Source organism: Vanellus vanellus (genome assembly GCF_965231255.1).
Source record: "Vanellus vanellus genome assembly, chromosome: 1".
NCBI classification, from domain to species: domain Eukaryota; kingdom Metazoa; phylum Chordata; class Aves; order Charadriiformes; family Charadriidae; genus Vanellus; species Vanellus vanellus.
In genome coordinates, this window is record NC_138905.1 from 51,725,982 (window position 1) to 51,744,311 (window position 18,330).

Here is an 18,330-nt window from a genome sequence, read left to right on the forward strand (position 1 = left end):
ATGGAAAAAAGAGCACTAGCGTTCACTTCTTCTCATATATATCATTAGAAATAAGTGACAAAAGGAGAGCAGCAACACCAATCAGAGTAATATAGGAAAAAAAGAGTAGCTCACTAAAAGGTGGTATATAAAAGAGAGTCCTGCTTGCATGTTGTTAGATGAACTGTCACAGCCACAAAAGGAACAAGCCCCAGAACAAACCAGGTTGTATTCAGTTTGAGTAATCTCTGCATTTTTGGATACCTAAAATAGACTGTGACACTGAACAGTTTTGTGTTGTTTGGGAAGCTCCTGTGTGATGGTTGGGCCGTCGTGAAGAGAGACTGGCCTCCTTCATCCCAGAACTGAGTGACAGATGTGTTCTGAAAGCAGATTGAACACCCATGCTCTGCTCTGTCCCTCCATTGCCTTCTCCCAAGCATACCCCACACACATTCTTTCTAGACTCTTTTCCATATGAAAGAGCCAGGACTAATAACTTTACTGGCTATCTGTTGTGACATAAATGGAGCTCTGTTTTTTCGTGCTTGTAAGCCAATAAGAGTAGGAGTTTGCTATTCTCAACATCCCCTTAATAAGGATTTACATAAGTTAAATTAGCAAGATGCCTGACTGAGGAAGAAATGCTTACGGTGTAAATTGGAAAAAAATAAAAAAAGAAACCAGCATTAGCATTGCTTATTTCCACATGTAATTATTAGGAAATGGACTCCCATTTTCAAGGTATATCACTTGATCATGCTTATGTATGAAAGTAAATCTTAGGTGGTTGCAGTAATATTAACTGTCAATGAGTGGACTTGCTCCAAAATTATACAAATATAACTAAGACCAGTGTCAGATCCACTGGCTCTGCTCAACAAAGCTCCATCCTTTTACTGTGGTTGGCTTGTGTTGAGATCACTTGATCATGCATCAGATTGTAGGACAGGGTCTACACTGACAGTGAAGATCAACATTTTTTTTCTTTCTTTCTTTCTTTAGGAATTGGAAGCATATGTTGATTATTCAGATACGGAGAATGAATACAAAAGGGAAGATTTTTACTACTTTTCCCAGGAAGAAAGAGAGAGACAAGAACGAGAGAGACAAGAATCTAAGAGGGTGTTACAAGAATTGAAATCTGTACTGGGATTTAAAGCTTCAGAAATAGAAAGACAGAAATGGAAACAGCTGCTATTCAGTGACCATGGTAAGCATTGCTTTTGAAAATTAATTCCTTTCTAAGGAAGGATAGGTGTCTGTTTGCCATCAGCTTCTGACTATGTTAGAATTCGGACAGTGCTTAGCTATAGTAGTGCCTTTGATAGAGCTGTGTGGCCTTAGTTTGCTATTCCATCTCTTTGTATTACTTGTAGCAGTCATTTTACTATGTATTGAAAAGAGCTCAGAGAAATGGGAATTTGGCTCTAAACACAATACTGAACTATGATATTAAACACAAAATATTAAGAAAGCATAAAGAGAACTGTCAGGCTATAAACCATGCAAACTGAACTGACTTTTCTTTTATGGCTTTCCAGTAAATATGAATTTTAATCAGGATGCATAAATAAATTACTTTTCAGAATTTAAATAAACCATCAGAAATTATCGCAGACTTACAAAAAAATATAGGTTAAAGCGAAGAGCTAGACTTTGAAATATTAAAGGCTCATAGAAGAGTAAGACTGGCTTTTGTTTCCATGAGAGAGTGAGTATACAGCATATGTTTACAAAAACAAAAACAAAACCAAATACAAACACAAACCAAAAACCTAACAAGAAGAGTTCTTCCAAACTAGCATTTAGTAACTCTGAGGACTGCTGGGTAGCTCCATCCACTTGCACTTGAAGGCAGGAATATGAAAATTTCTCTTGCCTCAACAAGACAGTCTGTCTCTGTTCCAGCAATAAGACTGGATACAACTACATTCTTTTCATCGCTTGACCTGTTTGATTTTTTTGTCTTTAAAATTGGCAGTAGTTTGTCTTTTCCTTTTTCCCTTTTTTTTTCTCATTTTCACTCCTTCCTCTTAAAAACAGGTTAGGAAAAGCCCTCTAAAAAAATTCATGTTCTTTGTTAGGAAAAACAACCCTCAAGTCTGGCAACATATTCAAGGATTCTGCCTCTGCCAGCGTCTACCAGAAAAAAAGACCACGGATTGTGTCTTTCAGTAATTTAGTGAGAACACAGTGACAGACCATACCTATTTATAAGACTGTTTCTCTTGACATACAATCCACAAAAACATGTGTTCTTCACAACTTTCTTCTTTATGTCCATTTAGCTACAACTATGGTAAAAGAAATCATGTGGCCATTCGTATTGACTTCTCTGCTGGTTGAGTTAAAAAAACCTAAGACATCAGATTGCATCAGAGTCTGCTCAAGAGTAGGATTTCTGTATTATCATTCTGGTATTAGATGTGACACCACACAACTCTTCACATAAATCTCTTCAAGTCTTCCTTTCCTCTCTGTTGAAGGGAGAAGGAAGGAATCCTACCTCCAGTTCAAGTCTTGGCAGATCTAGTGACTTCTGCAGAAAGGGTTCTTATCAGGAGCACTTGCATAGGATATTTCCTTATCTAGGTTAGCAACTGATACCTTTCCACATCAGTAAGTCCTCAGGCCATTTGTGGCCATAGCTGGAAAGAGTCAGCTGACTCCTGTAGTCTTCAATAACTGTTCACCTGAAAGCCTTTGTGGCTCATGTTGGTTCCTTTCCATTCCATGTATAGATACTACATTGGTTTAGAATTAGAGATTCATTAGTGGGAGGGAGGAAAGTTTGATTTCCTCCAGCTGCCTAGGACTAATCATTGATTACTTCCGTCCTATACAAAACTGGAAAACATGAGGGTAGTTCATGAAAGTAATTAATATTTTCTCCTTTTGGCTCAGAGACTGCGTGTGTCTAATCTGAAAGACTGTTATGGACAGTAGACATAACATATTCTACTGTTTTTTAAGGAATTTCTTCATTATTTCTTCAAAAGAAACAGAAGACAGTTAAATATGACGTAATGGACCCTGGCATGTTACAGCTGTGCTTTTTAATTTATCCATGCGCACGAGTCATTCCGTGAAGAAACATTTTTGTGAGCTGTGCTTTCCACATTTGTGGCTTGCTTTATCTTGAAGATTTAAACTCAGAAAGGCTCATATTCTTGTACCCATTGACTCAAGCCAATGGATGGCTGTGATATCACACTTTTCCATACCCCTCTTAAATCTTGCTTTTACAGGACGATTGCATTCCAGAAATCCTGTGTTCTCCTAACTTGTGATTATAGTGAAAAAAGATCCTGAAATATTCAAAGGCTTTAATCTGTTAGTCAAGGCACCAAGCAACTCATTCTGATTTGTTAGGGTTTTTTGTTCGTTGAAGAAGGGGCTGGTGAGGGTTTCCACATAAAAGAGGTCAGCTCCAAACAAGTTTGTACGTCTAGAGAACACAGCATGAAGTCAACTGGAGATGACAGGTTGTGTTCCAGAAGAAAAACATCATCTTAGCAGGGCACCAGACCAAAGCAAATTTGCCCAGGCCCAGCACCATGGTAATACTGCTTACAGTCTGGGCGGTAAGTAATTTATGGAAGTGTAGGTGAGCTTATATTTTTGGTCCTTTGGCAGCCAATAAAATGGAATTGTTTTTGAGGAGGTCCATGAAGTTGTTAGTGGCTTCGTTTTCATTTTTCAAGCATTGTAAAACAGCTTTCTTCTGGTGCAAAATCACTTCTAGCCTTTCCCCTAACCTCTCCCCCCAAAAAAGTTCATTCTGTCAGTGGTTTCGTTGTACCCAGCTGTTTCCCCTTCTCCCACCTTGTCCATACAACACTTCTTATACAGCTGTTTCTCAGTTTTGGAAAACTACGCTCTGAGAATTGATGAAGACAGAGCTTATTAACTAATCAACTCAGAAATTGGCCAGCTACCAATCTGAACTATCTATTCCTTTTTCAAGAAATTTTGATTTTGGAAGTATTCATTGGAGGAAGTAGGCAACAAGTTTGCTCCCAAATGATAAGATTACTGTGCCTATTCCTGCCTCCTCAAGCTAATGGGCAGAAGTAAGCAGCAGCATATTTTTTACAAGATGGGGAAAGACCTACCCTAATAACAATTGAGATGAGTCTGGTGCAGCGCTCCTTCGGTATATAAGGTTTTAAAACAAACAATGCAATACAAATTCGAAACCACAGTCTTTCAGTGTGCGTATAACAATAATTATCAATGTGATAACCATAATGATGCGCCTGCCTTCAGCTAGCTAAAGTAAATATTACTGAAATAGGATGCAATGGAAAAATCCTAATACCGTAAATTTTGTTTCCCGTGAAAAGTTTGTATATTTCCCAGAGTTATTTTCATCTCTGCTTACAGGGGTAAAGTCAGAATGGAATTAGAAAGGGAAATGCCACTTGGGAATCTGCTGTTGCCGCTCTCATTTATGTTCGTGCTGCTACTCTAATGAAGCTACTGCAGTTTAGGGAATCTGTTACTTGGAAATGGACATTATATCGTTTTCTTAAAAAGAAAGACGTCTGTTCTTCAAGGAGTGATTGTACCGAGTTATACTAACCCTTAACACTGGGAGGAGAGACTTCCTGGCAAGCATCCCGTTGCTGGCAATGGGACTCGCTGCTGCTACTAACTTCAAGAGAGGCTAAATTAAACCACACTTTATTTGTGAGGACACCTGACTGTATGAATATGTGTTGTATTTATATGTTGTGATGTATGAGATCGGATATTGCCTATAAGGACTTTTTTGTGTAACAGCTGTCTTTATTGGATTAGCTAAACTGTTGTTTAAAACGAAGACAGTTCAAATCTGTATACAGTGCAGTAGCTTTCCTTGCTTTTTACTTTAACATTGAATGCATCGTTTGTGTTTGATGTTGGTTTTAAACATCATCAATTTTGTGCTGTCTCTACGTCACAGATTTTAAGGAATAGTTTCACCAAATAGTTATCGCATTTTGCTTCAGCTTTGTGATTAGAAAACACTGTTTTATTTTAAGTTTTGTTTTATTGTGTTTTTTGTTTCTGTTGTTTTGGGTTTTTTTTAAGCTGTTTTGACCCTTACAATATTGCATCTTTTCAGACACAAATAAATTACTTATATATAGCAGCTTGCTTTTAGTTATCTTTTTTTTTTTCCCCCTTTTTAAGCTGCAGTGACACCCTTGTCTCCTGTAGAACCACTGAAGCTACTAAAAAATTTGGAATCACATATGAATTCAGATACAGAAAAGCAGGACTGCAGCCAAAGTTGTGATAAATCAGAAGAAAAAGACTCTAATCCAAAAGTGGATGCTGCTGATAAAAGCAGGACAGAATATTTGTATGAAGATCCTGAGATGGAGAAAAACAAAGACAGTACTACTGATGAAGGTATTTCTACAGGGGCTGAAGAAAGAATGTGTTATCAGCACGAAGGGGAAGTTGAAGAACTCAAGCCGAGCGATATGGATGGAGTAGAGGTTTCACAGTCTCCCTCTAAGGATGTATTACAGTCAAAAATCAAGCATAGGCTGGCCCAGCTCCGCATATCAACAGATTTAAATTTCACATCTGGGCTGGCTGCACAAGTTGCTGCCAGGTCTTTCACTTTTACTACAATGCAAGAAGAGACTTTTGGAGATGCAGAGGAAGAGGAGGAGGAGGAGGAGGAAGAGAAGACAGAGGAGCATGAAGACCTTGTGGGAGACTGTGAGAATGAAGATAGAGGCTCTGAAAGTGAAGGAAAATTATAAGTTCTGAGCTGAACTTTGTTAAACCAACAGCAGGCAATTTGATGGAAAAAAACCTAAGGTTGGGGGTTGAAAATGAAAATACTGGAAAAAAAAAGGAGACGTAAATATAATACATCTTGTTCCCTAAGTCTGATACACTAAATAGGACTTCTCAGTATATTGAGAATTTGCAGGTAAGAGAAGTTTAGGCTGCATCCAAGAAATAGTTGGCTGTTGCCTTTTTAAGATCCTAGTGGTGGGTTTTGGAACTTACCTTTATGTTTTCTGTTTTATTTATTTATATTATAATGTATTGTGGTCGTTTTTTTTTTCTAAAAAGAAGGAAAACCAATGTCTTGAATTACAACAGACTCCATTTTTTTGCTCTCTGATTCTGTTATGGTATCAATGTTTGTTCCAACAAAAAAGCCAGGACATTTCTTTTGGAAGAACCTGAACTGTTCCCTGTGACCTTCCCCCACCACATTCCTTTCACTTCTCGTGTCTGCAGTGTGTTGGCTACACCACCGTAGGCATTTGTGATTCTGTGGCTAGTGATGTGGCTCCCAACTAAAATGTAGAATTTTAAATAAAAACTTGAAAGAGCTAGCATTTGATGTGTCCTGGGGTATGGGGCTGAAATAGTATAAAGTTAGTCATGCTTCGTATTAAGGTTTATTTAGAATTTTATGAAGGGTTAATAAATGATTCCCAGATGTTGTAATTCCTGTTAGAGAAATGTGTAGTATATGTTAGGGAGGGTTGTAAGCACATCAGTAGAAAGTGCTATAGACAGTTAGAAGCTATCTGTTGGGTTGATAATAGGTGAGAAGTAAATACCTATTTATTAAAACAGCTATTAATTATTTGTTAACCTTTTGTAAATGGAACCTTAATATAATGTTTGATTTGATATAATGATTGATTGTACATTTTTGGTTATGTCCTGAAGTAATTTTCTTAAAGCAAAATTATCTGAGTACTTATCTTAACAACATACAGTATTTTGTTTAAACAGCATAGTTGCTTTTCCCTAATGTTCTTTCATTTTTCCTTAGATTACAGCTATAACTTGTGTGATTAAGAATCCATGAGAGAACAAGAATTGTGTATTTTCTAAGGTGTATCTTGTAACTTCTTTGACACCGAAGTCTGGATATTTGGTATGAGGGTACGTGGGTTGGTTTTTTCTCTGTGGTGGTGTTACGGTGAGCAGCAAACTGATGCTCACCTCACAGAGGAGCTGGTTAAGGTTTCACTGCCTTCTCTTCCTTTTGCCCTCTGACACAAAACGCAGCAAAGGTCTCATGTCTCTGATGGTGAGAGAGCTGCCTCTTTGTATGGAATACTCTACTCGAACCTGGATAGATTTCCAGTCACAAAACACCTCACCAGTTACTTAGGGTATTTGTTGCCTCTTGCTGATTCTGTAGAATAAAGGGTATGTTAGATGCAAGTGCTTCAGAGCAGTATCTTTTCTGGGATGCTGTCAAGGGAAGTGGGGAAGATAATGAAGGTCAGCAGGTTAGGGTGGAACTCTTGACCATATGTCAGAAAACAAGTGCTTTCTTTCAACCTCCCTCTCTTCTTCTAGTGATTTTGTATGAACACTGTTACATATGTGGATTTTTTCACAGACCATAAAGAGGTAAATATCAATTCATGGAGGAGGGAGTATGTGAGTTACACTGTTCTTTCACAATATAATGCCTGTCTTTTCCCTTACACACAGATTTTGGGAAGAGAATGTTTTGCCATCATTCATTAATGAGTAACACTGTGTTCTGTGCCCTTGATTTTATGTAAGTGACTGGAAGATGAATGGATGATGTCTTGGGGAACTTGTAAAAGAAAAATAAGCTGCTTCTTGTAGTGTATTCAGAAGCTAAGCCTCCTCTTAGTGGTAGAGTATATTCTTCTGTAACCTGTAAAGGTTGGGTTAAGATGATGAAACCCTTTTTTATAATCTCTGTGGTAAGCAATTTTTTTTATCTAGAACAACTGCTTTGGATAAATTGTGTTTGAAGCATTGTCCATGCTTCTGAAAAAGAAGTCTTCCTCATCCTTGACTTGAGATCCTTGAGTTCACGAAGTGCCCGGATATTTTTTGTTCCTAGCTAATTGTTCTGACTGCCTAAATGTATGTCCCATTAATATTTTTCCATGAACTCATCCACCAGCATCTCATGATCTGATGTTGTGTATCCCAGCAATGATACTTCTGAACTTTTCCCATGGGATCCAAATCTTGGTTTACAATGTGTATGGCTATGATACCAATCTGGAAAATTGATCGTATTTAGGATATGGATTATCACTGTCCTCACAGTTTTGGATGAAGTCTGAGTGCTTTGCATTGCTGCTAAAATAGGTTTCGGATCTCACATTTATAAAAGTTGCTAGCTCTTTATTCCTTTGTTGCTGTCGTTGGCAAAAGACCTGGAGAATCTACTTTGGCAGCTCACTTGGGACCTAGTTTTAGAATACTCTGGTCTCAGTGATGAAACTAGCCTAAGAAACTCCATCCATCAATAGTTGTACATTTCCACCCATCAGCTGTGTCAACACAGGTTTTTGTGGCCATGTTGTAAACCAGCTCACGAGCCCACTTGGGTCAAAAATCCACCCTTTTTAGGGGTTATTTTTCGCCATTCTTCTTGCAGTGATGCAGTTTACAGCATTGACCTGCAAACAGCTGTATCAGCACATACTGTGTTGCTGGCGTGAGACTCAGGATTGCTCACATTTACATTATTGGCAAAGATGGTAGAGTGTGAAATTACAGCCTTGACATTAGACATGGGTATGATCAAAAGATGACTTTTTGGAGCAAGTTCTGATCCTACTTTGAACAAATGGATTTTCTACAAGCAATTTAACTGATTTCCATGGTGTTTCTTAATGCAGTCTTAGAAGCTGCATACATGAACACCTGGGCTCACTTGCTTTTCCTGCCTCTCATCACATCTATATAGAAGAGCCATCAGGTCATTTATTTTGATTTATTTAATATTCTCTCTGCAGAAAAATATGGCTAACAGTGTACAACACACAAAGCATGGCTTCCCTTGATTTGATAACCAGGTTCCATCTACATGTAAATAGTCTGTAATAATCCAGATTTCCTCATAATTACGTCATTTGAAAGTACTGTGTGTACATGCTGTAGATTCCTTCAAGAACTTGACAGATTTCTTGGCAATCGTAATTTATTGTTGCATTTAAAATAATATATATGAACACACTGAAGTGTGTGTTAGCGCTAAAGAGTTGTGTTAATATATTGAGCATGTCGAGGTCTGAGAGCTGTCCTGTGTTCTTTGGCTCATTACACTATATAGGGATTTTTGTGAAAACAGAACATTTACTTCTTAGAGCTTTGTAACTTTTTGAAACATGTTAATCAGGAAATCCACACTAAATAATGGGTTATGCCACAGGATATCAGCGGCCAAAGTTCTGCAAAGAGCAGAGTTAACAATAAATGCATTTTCCCTATTCCATTTCCAATTGGCAGCTCTGTGAAGTTGTAAAGCAGCAAGTAATTATATAAGGTTAAATAATTTCTTTTCCTCCTGATTACCCAAAAGGCACTCCAAAGGTGATATTTGCTTCTATCTAACACTACATGTTTTATGTCCGTTAACTTTACAGCTAAAGATCAAGGTGAAGGCTTAAATGTGGACAAAGATCTATGATTAAAAGATTACTTGTCTCTTTTTTTTAAGTGGATATCTTCATGACAGAAATGAAACAGTGGTGTAATGGAAGCAAATCTTGAGAATTACAGATAATTGAGGATCTTTCAAACAGAGTCAAATGTGCCTGTGTCAACTATAAGCAAGATTTGCAAATGTGAAGGCTTCTGCTACCGGTTGCAGTAATGAGTTTTAATCCTGAAAGAGGATTACTGGACATCACTGAGTCTTGCACTTAGTTATCTAAATACAAGATGAAATCTGGTAGAGTAGCCAGTTTTACTGAGGTTTCAGACTTTGTCCTGAGCACACCTATCTGTGTGTGACCCGACTGTGTACAGGAGTGGAAATTTTAAGTGTACCTGAAGTGCAGAATTTGCAACTGTCTTATAAATTTCTTTGCTGGTAAAAAACATCTAAATAGTGGACTGCATAGAGTTGTTGGCCCACGCTGAACTTTGTAATCTTGTAGTCTATCCCTTTCTTTCCTTTTTTTTAACAGAAACAAGGGGTCAGGTGTACTAAACTGCCCTTGTTCTTCAATGTATTTAGTGAAGGGCTGCTATTGCTCTGCAAGTGGCTTGTTCCCAGGGCAAATTACTCTTTACAATTAACAGGTTTTCGTACTGTCTCATCTGAAAACGCGGTCAGAGTGTGAGAAAGCCACTTGGTCAGTGTGAAGGGTCAGGCTACTCTGGGATCTTGTCTGTGACAGGGACTAATAGTAGACGCTGAGGGAAGAGTATGAGAAAAGGGAGATGTAGTGACGTTTCCCCAGGCTACTCCCCAACAATTTGTGGCTCAAGGACTTCTTGAGCCAGTGGTGATGGCTGTCAGCTTAACAGGTCCCAATCGAATTCTCTTACATAAATTTGTTCAGTCTTGTGTTTGATCAATTATTACTAGTCCTAATGCCAGTATGCGCTCATCTTTATTACTGGCTTTTACAAACTAGAAGATTTCTCAATAATATTTTTAAATTTTCTTTTTTAAACTCAGCAAGTCCATTTCTCTCTGTCCTTCTACAGAGGTCATGTCTTCCCCCTTTTGGTTGCTTTCCTTAGAAATCTGTCCAGTTTTTGAAGTATAGTGATCAAAGTGTGGTGCAGTACTCCAAATGTAACCTCAGCAGTGCTGAGTATGGAGTGATAATCACCTCCCATAAGACACGGAAACCTTCAAATATATTTGAGTCCATATAGGAGAAAAAATATTTTCAGAGCTTTTACCCCTAGCTATTAGGATGACAAATGAAAATATTTGGTCTAACAGAAGAGAAATATTTATTCACTGTCAGCAGGATTTGGCTGGACAATGTTTTTCTTTGCTAACAAAACAAAAAGTTGTTAAATCAAAATGATCTTCCAACAGCTGCCACCTGGTCTAACACAAACTAAAGGAGCCGAACAACACTTGTTTAAATTTCAGCTGGACTTTTCCGAGCTGTTCTGATCTCTGATGAATAAGCACATATCACAAAATATAATCACACAAGAATATGGATATATGGATATCAGAGATCAAACTGAAGTCTTCTGTGGCTAATTTTTAAAATGGTTGGAGGTGTGTTTTATTCATATTCTCATGATATTTAATTCCCTCATGAATATGTTTTTATTTTACCACCTTGAATTTTAAGTTCCAAAAATTACCTTTTGATTTATTAGACTTGGAAATTTGTGCAGTAATCAGATAATTGGTAATGGTACTGTAACTGTGATAATAAGACATGGTCATAGGTAGGGGTAAAATCTACCTACCATAAACTTTGCTTTGTAGATGGATGCAGCAGTATAATTTGAGGTACGGATCAGTATGTAACTGTTCTTGATGTTCCTTTCACACTGCCATCTCTTAAGTTATTGACAGGTTTGTCAGAATAAAATTTGACCCAACAACTTGAATGCTTTGTTAGCCCATTTCACACTTTCTGAATTGAACATAGGATTCTGAAGAAGTGACTATAATTTAGCAGATGAGGAAAAGGGTTTGTTTCTTTGTTACAAAGTGGCTTATTTTAAAAGGGTTGAATAGGACCAAAACTTGAATACTTTCACATGATCAGCATATTTTTGACCTTTATACCTTCTCAGCTTTAAATCTTAAAGGTCTCATGGACAGTCTGCTTTAGGGGACACAGTTCTACAGCAGCTTAAACCAATCCAGGTCCAGGCTGCCATGGCCCCGCCATGGCCATGCAATCTCAGTCCCCCCTGCAGGCTGGCTTTTGTAACCACTCAGTGATTTAGGACTTGGATCTGGATGAAAATGCACCACTGCTTTAACTTTCAGATGGCTCCCTCAACTAATTCATCATGTGGTTGAAAGAGCCCTAGTAGCATCTCAGGGGAGCAGGAGGGAAATACGTGCCTGGGTGATAAGGAGGAATGCCATAGCTCAAATTTAAATCAGTTTGAATTAATGTTTACATGCTGTGAGTTGACATCATTAGTGTCTGTACTGAAGTGAGATAAACTCAACTCCTTATGTTGCTTCCTTGATCTCTCTGTATTTTCTGTTGGTTGAAGATGATGGCACTCAGTATTTTCCTCACTCATTTTGACTTCCCCATTTTTTTGTTCTTCAGGCCTAGGCTGCCCAAGCCCTGTTGTGTCTTACTCCATAGAGTCTTTAAGAGCTGTTGTTATACTGCCAGTAAAATGGAAATTATCATGCATGTCTTTTTCTTTTTTCTGCTTACTGTTTTCACTTTTCTGTTCCCTGTGACACCCGTGGGCCTCTCCCTTTACCATCACTCTTAAGAGTTTCAGATTTTAAAATAATACATAAATTCTTTTTGTCTGTGTTTGTAACACAGCTTGGTCCTTCCATATCATCAGCATCTGAATGACTAGATCTATAAATGTATATTGACTGTCCCAGTCGACTTGAGAACTGAAACAGAAGGTGTACACCATAATGGGGAGTACTACAGTCAAAACAGAAATAATAATGTATGGCAGCCCAAATTTATACCACCTTTTTGGTGTATATTGGCTTTTATAAGTAATTCTGGCTTACTGAAAAACACCAGTTGTGTCTTAGAAATTACTGCAATTCTAGTACAAGGTCCCAAAATAAATGTCATTAGTTGGCTTGATTTGCGCTCAAATCTTAATATTTAAAGACTGCTTCCTGACCTCCTCCAGCTGCTTGGACAAAAACTGAAAATAATCTGAAATTTCCAAATAGAGACTGACCAATGCTTTCCGTTACTTTGTGCTATTAAAAAGATGTCCATTCCTAAATAAACAAAAAAAGTCAGTGCTTAATATCTTCAGTAGTCATTACTAACAGAGGATCATGCATTTCATCTCAGCAGAAGCTCCATAAATGAGGGCTGTTTATAATGTTTGATATCTGTATTTCTAAAATAATAATAATAAAAGGCTTTAAATGTATTATGGGATAAAAGCCAGAATTCTATGAATTGTCCTATAGATCTTTCATCCAAAGCTGCAGCTGGTCCAATTTAAACAAGCTGATGCTGTCAATTCCTGCACTGCTCAGTATGACATTGTACTCAAAGTTTTTAATGTCCTAGCGTGAATGCCCACAGACCGTCTGCATGCAACTGTGTGCTCAAGGTCTGCAGAGCTTGAGATCACAGAATGGTGCTGAGTGAAACCTATATGGGAGCAGGATGCCTCAGAAGGATTTTAGGTTTATTGTCTCTGTCTTCCTCTAATGCAGCATCCATGCCATATGCAATCCCACTCATAAACCTTTTTCCTCTCAGCTTTCCTCTTCATAGACCATACAAACCAATTGTAGAGAGGAGTTTTTTGTTTGTTTCTTACTTGGGTTACTCTCCTATAATGCACCAGGTAACACATTTCCAATAGAAGCTTAATCATTAGTGGCCACACTGCAAAACAAGGGCGTGGGCACAGAGGGGCTGGAGAAGCTCTCCTGGCTTGACCACTTCTGGAAAGGGTTGTACTGAAGTGATTGACTATGGGGATGCTGAGCTAGGCTCGATGACTCTGCAGGTATCTTTCAAAGCTCCAGTTCTTGCTTGGTCCGTTCTTTCCTCTGGTGGTATCTCTCTTCCCTCTTAGCAGTCTTCAGCTCTTCTCCAGCATTCTTCTGCCAACTCTTTAAGAACTTGGCCACTTTTCCCCTTTGTTGCTGAACCCATAGTCTAAATTTTATGAACAGCAGGTTAGAGGGAACGCACACTGAGGCGCTGCTGCTTATTCCCAGTCAAAAACTCATAAACAAAAGCATTCTTAGGGCTGGTAACTTGTCTGTCCTGACTTTCCTTTCAGGGAGCTTTGACCTTCATTTCAACCTGGCCCTCCTATTCCTTCCTGGACCTCAGAGCATTCACTTCCAGAGGACTACCTCCTTAATGATCATAAGATGGTAATGTCTCCCCAGCAAACCTGATCCTTGAACACACATCCTCGTTATATGAGTTTTACTTGTTTTTTCCAACAGGAGGGTGGCACGGTTATGGCTGAGTCTGCATTCCCCTAAATAAGCTTGCTTCTTCTTGCAGTAGGGGCTGAAAACGTGCTCTCCAGCTGCTGTGCCAATGTGTTTTGGCTCCACAGCTGCCTACCCTTGAGTTCTGGAAGCTCTGGGATCTAGCAGTTGCATTTAAACCTTTCCCACTATCAAGGAGTCTTTGTTTTCAGAACACAATTACTACTAAATCTCCCGTGAATTGAACCATTTTGAATCTTTATTGAGTGGCATTAATGGATTGTTTCTTAACGTAATTTGGGGGGATTGTGTGAGTTTTATATATATGTGTGTATATATATACACACGCACTTCATATTATACATGTGTATTGCCAGGTATCACAATGAAAGGCTTATCTAGCAAAAAGGTTTTATTTTTCTCATATCAAACTTTTCAGTTACTTACTCAGAAGGTAAACAAAACCTTAATTCTTGCCGTCTAATGCAAAAGAACTGAAGCAGGCTGTGTGGAGGTATTTAAAAATGCACACTGATTTTACACCCCTAATTGAAAAAGCTATTTAGCTGTGTTTTCTCTTATCATGGCTTTGCACCTGAGCTGCTGTGAGTGCCTGTATGCCCATCTGCCCTCTCTTAAACACGTAAACAAATACATGTTCCTCAACATTTCCTGCCTGCTAAGTCTTAGCATTTCCCAAAACAAGCCCTAAGGGCAAGATAGATTGCCAAGGAAACCACAGGAAAGGGAGAGAAAAGAGCCTTGATAAGCTGCTGTTTAATTGGTTAATAAATGAGGGCTAAAATATAAGAGGAAACATCTGAAAGAGCAAACTGCAGCAAGAGATTTCTGGCAGGGCTACAGAGGGAAATTACATGCGATACACTCTGAAGTCTGCAGACACTGCAAGGGATCCACAATTTCTCTTCAATGTGAAGTGGAGACAGGAAACATCCACCAGACTGTAGTCTTCAGCTGCTCTTATAAACCCCTCTATTTTATCTGCATTTCATTTCCACAGAAAGACTCAGTCCTGCCGTGCTAGCATATCAAGCTGTATGTAAATCAATCTCCATGTCTCTTCCTTTAAGCTCTGTAGGATGTCATTATCTTTCCTTCCACTGCACAGAAAACCCATGTGGTTCGGGAGCCTCTTCTGCACCGGTTGCTGACACTGGTTTAAGCACAGTTGATTAGGTCAGCCTCAAGCAGGTTTAGATCAGCAGGTCTTTCAATCAGGTATGAAGCCTGGTGACTGTCCATTTTAAGGCTCCAAGAACTAAAGTTCTGGGTTGGATGTGGGCAGCAGCAGGAAGACATTCCTGGGTTCTGCCCTTTCTTTGTGGTAGGGTTTCTTGCCCATGATATTTTCCCTTTTTCTTACTTTCCCACTTTACCTCTTTCCTTTTTCCCATGGATATGAATCAGGACCTAAAGTCTTTTTTACATGCTTGATGATGTGCATCACTAGGATTATTTTTACGCCCTTTTTAAAAAATTTTTGGTTGGGGTTCTCCAGTTTGAGAAGTAGTTTTCTCAATTGTAATGCTAATCACTTTCAAAGTCTTTTTGGTTGCTATTGTTTCTTTGGCATCTGTCGTAAAGTCCTGCCTCACTACTGCATGTATCACTTTTTCTCCTTATCCTGTAACCCCAATAGGTGGTGTGGATGTGGCTTATTCATCCTTCAATTAGTAATGATTGAATGGAATAGGGAATGCTTTTACAGGGATGCATAAATGCTGTATCAGCACTTTGTTTGATCTTTTAAAGAGACGTTTATTTATAATTCCTCTTTCATCCTGAAGACGAAATTAATTTTAAGCAATCCTGGCAATAGTTTCTGCAGTATATTTTGCTGGCTCATTAGTACAAGCACTTTAGTAATGAACACTGGTTACTCTTGTCTAAATAAGTGATGACTGAAGCAAGAATGTTTTTCTGTGTCTTATGCTTCCAGTTGCACCTTCCCATCATCTTTCAGAGAACTGTATGCTGTGCAACCATGCGGCAACTATTACCAAAATCCCTTTTATCATCACCTAAATGGCTAGGTAGGTGGGGTTTTGTGAAGAGAATAATGTGTCAGTTGAGGAGACTGGTCGCAGGTAGATCTTTAACCTAGGAACTGGGCTTAGGTGCTCTGCAGGAGATGTCTTCTACTTGTCTAGCTGTACAACTCCTAAGAAACAGACTTTCTCTGTACACTTCAAAAATGCCAAAATAGTGGCAACAGTACAGACTCGTTCCTTTTATCTGAAGCTTTGTGCCTCCCTCATAAAGCTTAGACTTTATTATCAGAGCAAGGGCTGCGTTCTGCTGATATTAGGAGCTGCGGCTGATGCATACTTCTTTCCTTATATTGGTTTTAAGGTTAACAGCTGTTGACCGCTCTTCTCACTTAGGTATGATTCACTCTCACCTAATTCATATCTCCAGGAAGGAAAGCTTAGAGGTGACTGGGGAAGAAGGGAAATAATTTGATCTTGAAAGGCAAGGGGAAGCTTGGTGAGGCAGGAGTATTTATTCTTATGTATTGAATCTTGCTGCCTAATCAGTGCATAATTTGTTGTGCAGTACATAAGGTCTTGCCTATTCTTTGCTATTTCCAGGTTTGTTTGTTCGTTTGTTTTCATATGGAATACTGAACAGATCCAATTGCTGCTGTTAAAAGGAGAAGCCTGTCTACCAAGAGGGGTCCGTAATGTTTTCCCTTACTTGGAGATTTTTTGAATGCTAAATTGCCTGTATGTATTCTTCATAATGTACCATATGCAAATATTCTTCAGGAATTGATACTACCACTTCAGACAGTCAATATTTTCTATGTAAGAACTGTACGTTTCCTATACTGCCAAGAATGTATATATATCTACGAAGACTTAAGATTGTATCTTTTTGAGCAAGCCTCTTTCTTCAGCCATCTGAAACTTTCTTCCTGTTTCTCAAGTTCTCTGCTAATTTATTAGACACTTGTGTTATATTGTGTACTTTTTTGTATCAGCTGTATTGCTGTATTTCTTCTTTCTCTCATTAAAACCTGTTCTTCTCATCCTTCTACTGTGCTGCTTCATATTGGAAATACTCACACCATATCAGGTAACCTGGTCTGGTGTAGCGGGTCTGACTGAGATGGAGCCAGACCAGTCCTAAAAAACCAGTCATTCAGACTTCTATTATATTGTTCCACTGATCCCAACTTGTAATCAGTTCTACTGCTACTACTAGGCTACTGTATTAAGCTTCCCTAGGGTTATTTTGCATCATAGCCCATGGGATACCGATGGTATAAACAAATGCACAAGACACAAAAAATGTATTGAGAGATGAAGTCCGTAAGTCTCATGGATGGTTGTTCCTGCTCACATATGCTAAGAAACCTGTGGTCTTTCTAAGTGAAGCAAGTTTTGAGGAGAGGCTTGGAAGAGGAATCTTGGGGCACTTTTTTTCTAGAAATGTGGCTTTCAGCTGAAGTCAGTCAGTTCTCTGTGCTGTCTCCATGCTTAACTCAACTTCCAGGTAGATGAAGAGGAAAAAAGAATGCCGGGGTAGGACCTGTTTGCATAATTCCATTAGAGAAACAGCTGATTTACAAACAAGAAAATGCTGTCTCCCGGGAAATTATTCTGTAATCAGATAGAGAAATGATAGTGCTTCTTTTTTCCTCCCAGTATAAAGCAAGATTTTCAATGTGTCACTGACACTAATGCCCATTTAGCAGTGAAGGATCTTCCTTGGCCTACAGCCATACACTCAATATTATCTGTTCCACAGCATGGTATGCAGGAGGAAAGAGTTCAAAGGTTCATTACAGTGGACCCGAGGTATTGGAATAAAGAAAGGGAACAGAACATGCACATGCACCTATGTGTTAAGTATTTGGCAGTTTTTGAGGTTGGGAGATCAGCTGTCAAGAGGGAAAATACCAGGAGCATCTGCTCTTGGAGAACCTACTGTTTCATCTGTAATTAGACGCTTACTTAAGGATGAAATTAATCGCATCTTTAGCACCACCTATATAATTATAGTAGTGTATATGGAAATAGCTATGCCACCTAGCACCTAGCCTTGGTTTTCTCTCAGACTCTTCATCACCCTCTCCTTCATTAAGTCTGGTTTTGTGCTCCCGGTTGCACCTATTTATATGCTCACAGCCTCTGCATGAAAGAACCTTGTGGAATGTCCCAGTGGTGGCATTTAAGGATTTCTTGTCATGGTGCTGTGGTAGGAAGGAGCAGAAACACACATGGAGAATAACCCTGCTGGCTCTGACCTTGTGTGACATCGGTTATACTTAGGTTAGGCAAATGCCCGTCCACGTGTCTGCATACATTCACTTCTGAAGTTGCATTTAGGGATGATGCCACAGTGGGATATATTAAGGGAAATTCTAATGTAGAGAAGAACCATCACAGGGAATTCCACAGGCCAGCACAGCCTTTCCAGTCACTCAGAGAAACACTTGCAAAAACACCCAG

The 18,330-nt window shown here is 38.8% G+C and overlaps 1 protein-coding gene across 2 annotated transcripts in view; it reads left to right on the forward strand.

Moving 5' to 3' along the window:
- VEZT (vezatin, adherens junctions transmembrane protein) overlaps positions 1-5,844 on the forward strand; it is a 64,097-nt gene extending 58,253 nt beyond the window's left edge. For both annotated transcript variants that reach the window (XM_082496905.1, XM_082496906.1), the window contains exons 11-12: positions 985-1,192; positions 5,161-5,844. In XM_082496905.1, the coding sequence (XP_082353031.1) occupies positions 985-1,192; positions 5,161-5,744 (792 nt within the window). In that variant the 3' untranslated portion in view covers positions 5,745-5,844. The remainder of the gene's footprint in view (positions 1-984; positions 1,193-5,160) is intronic.
- The last annotated feature ends 12,486 nt before the right edge of the window (positions 5,845-18,330 follow it).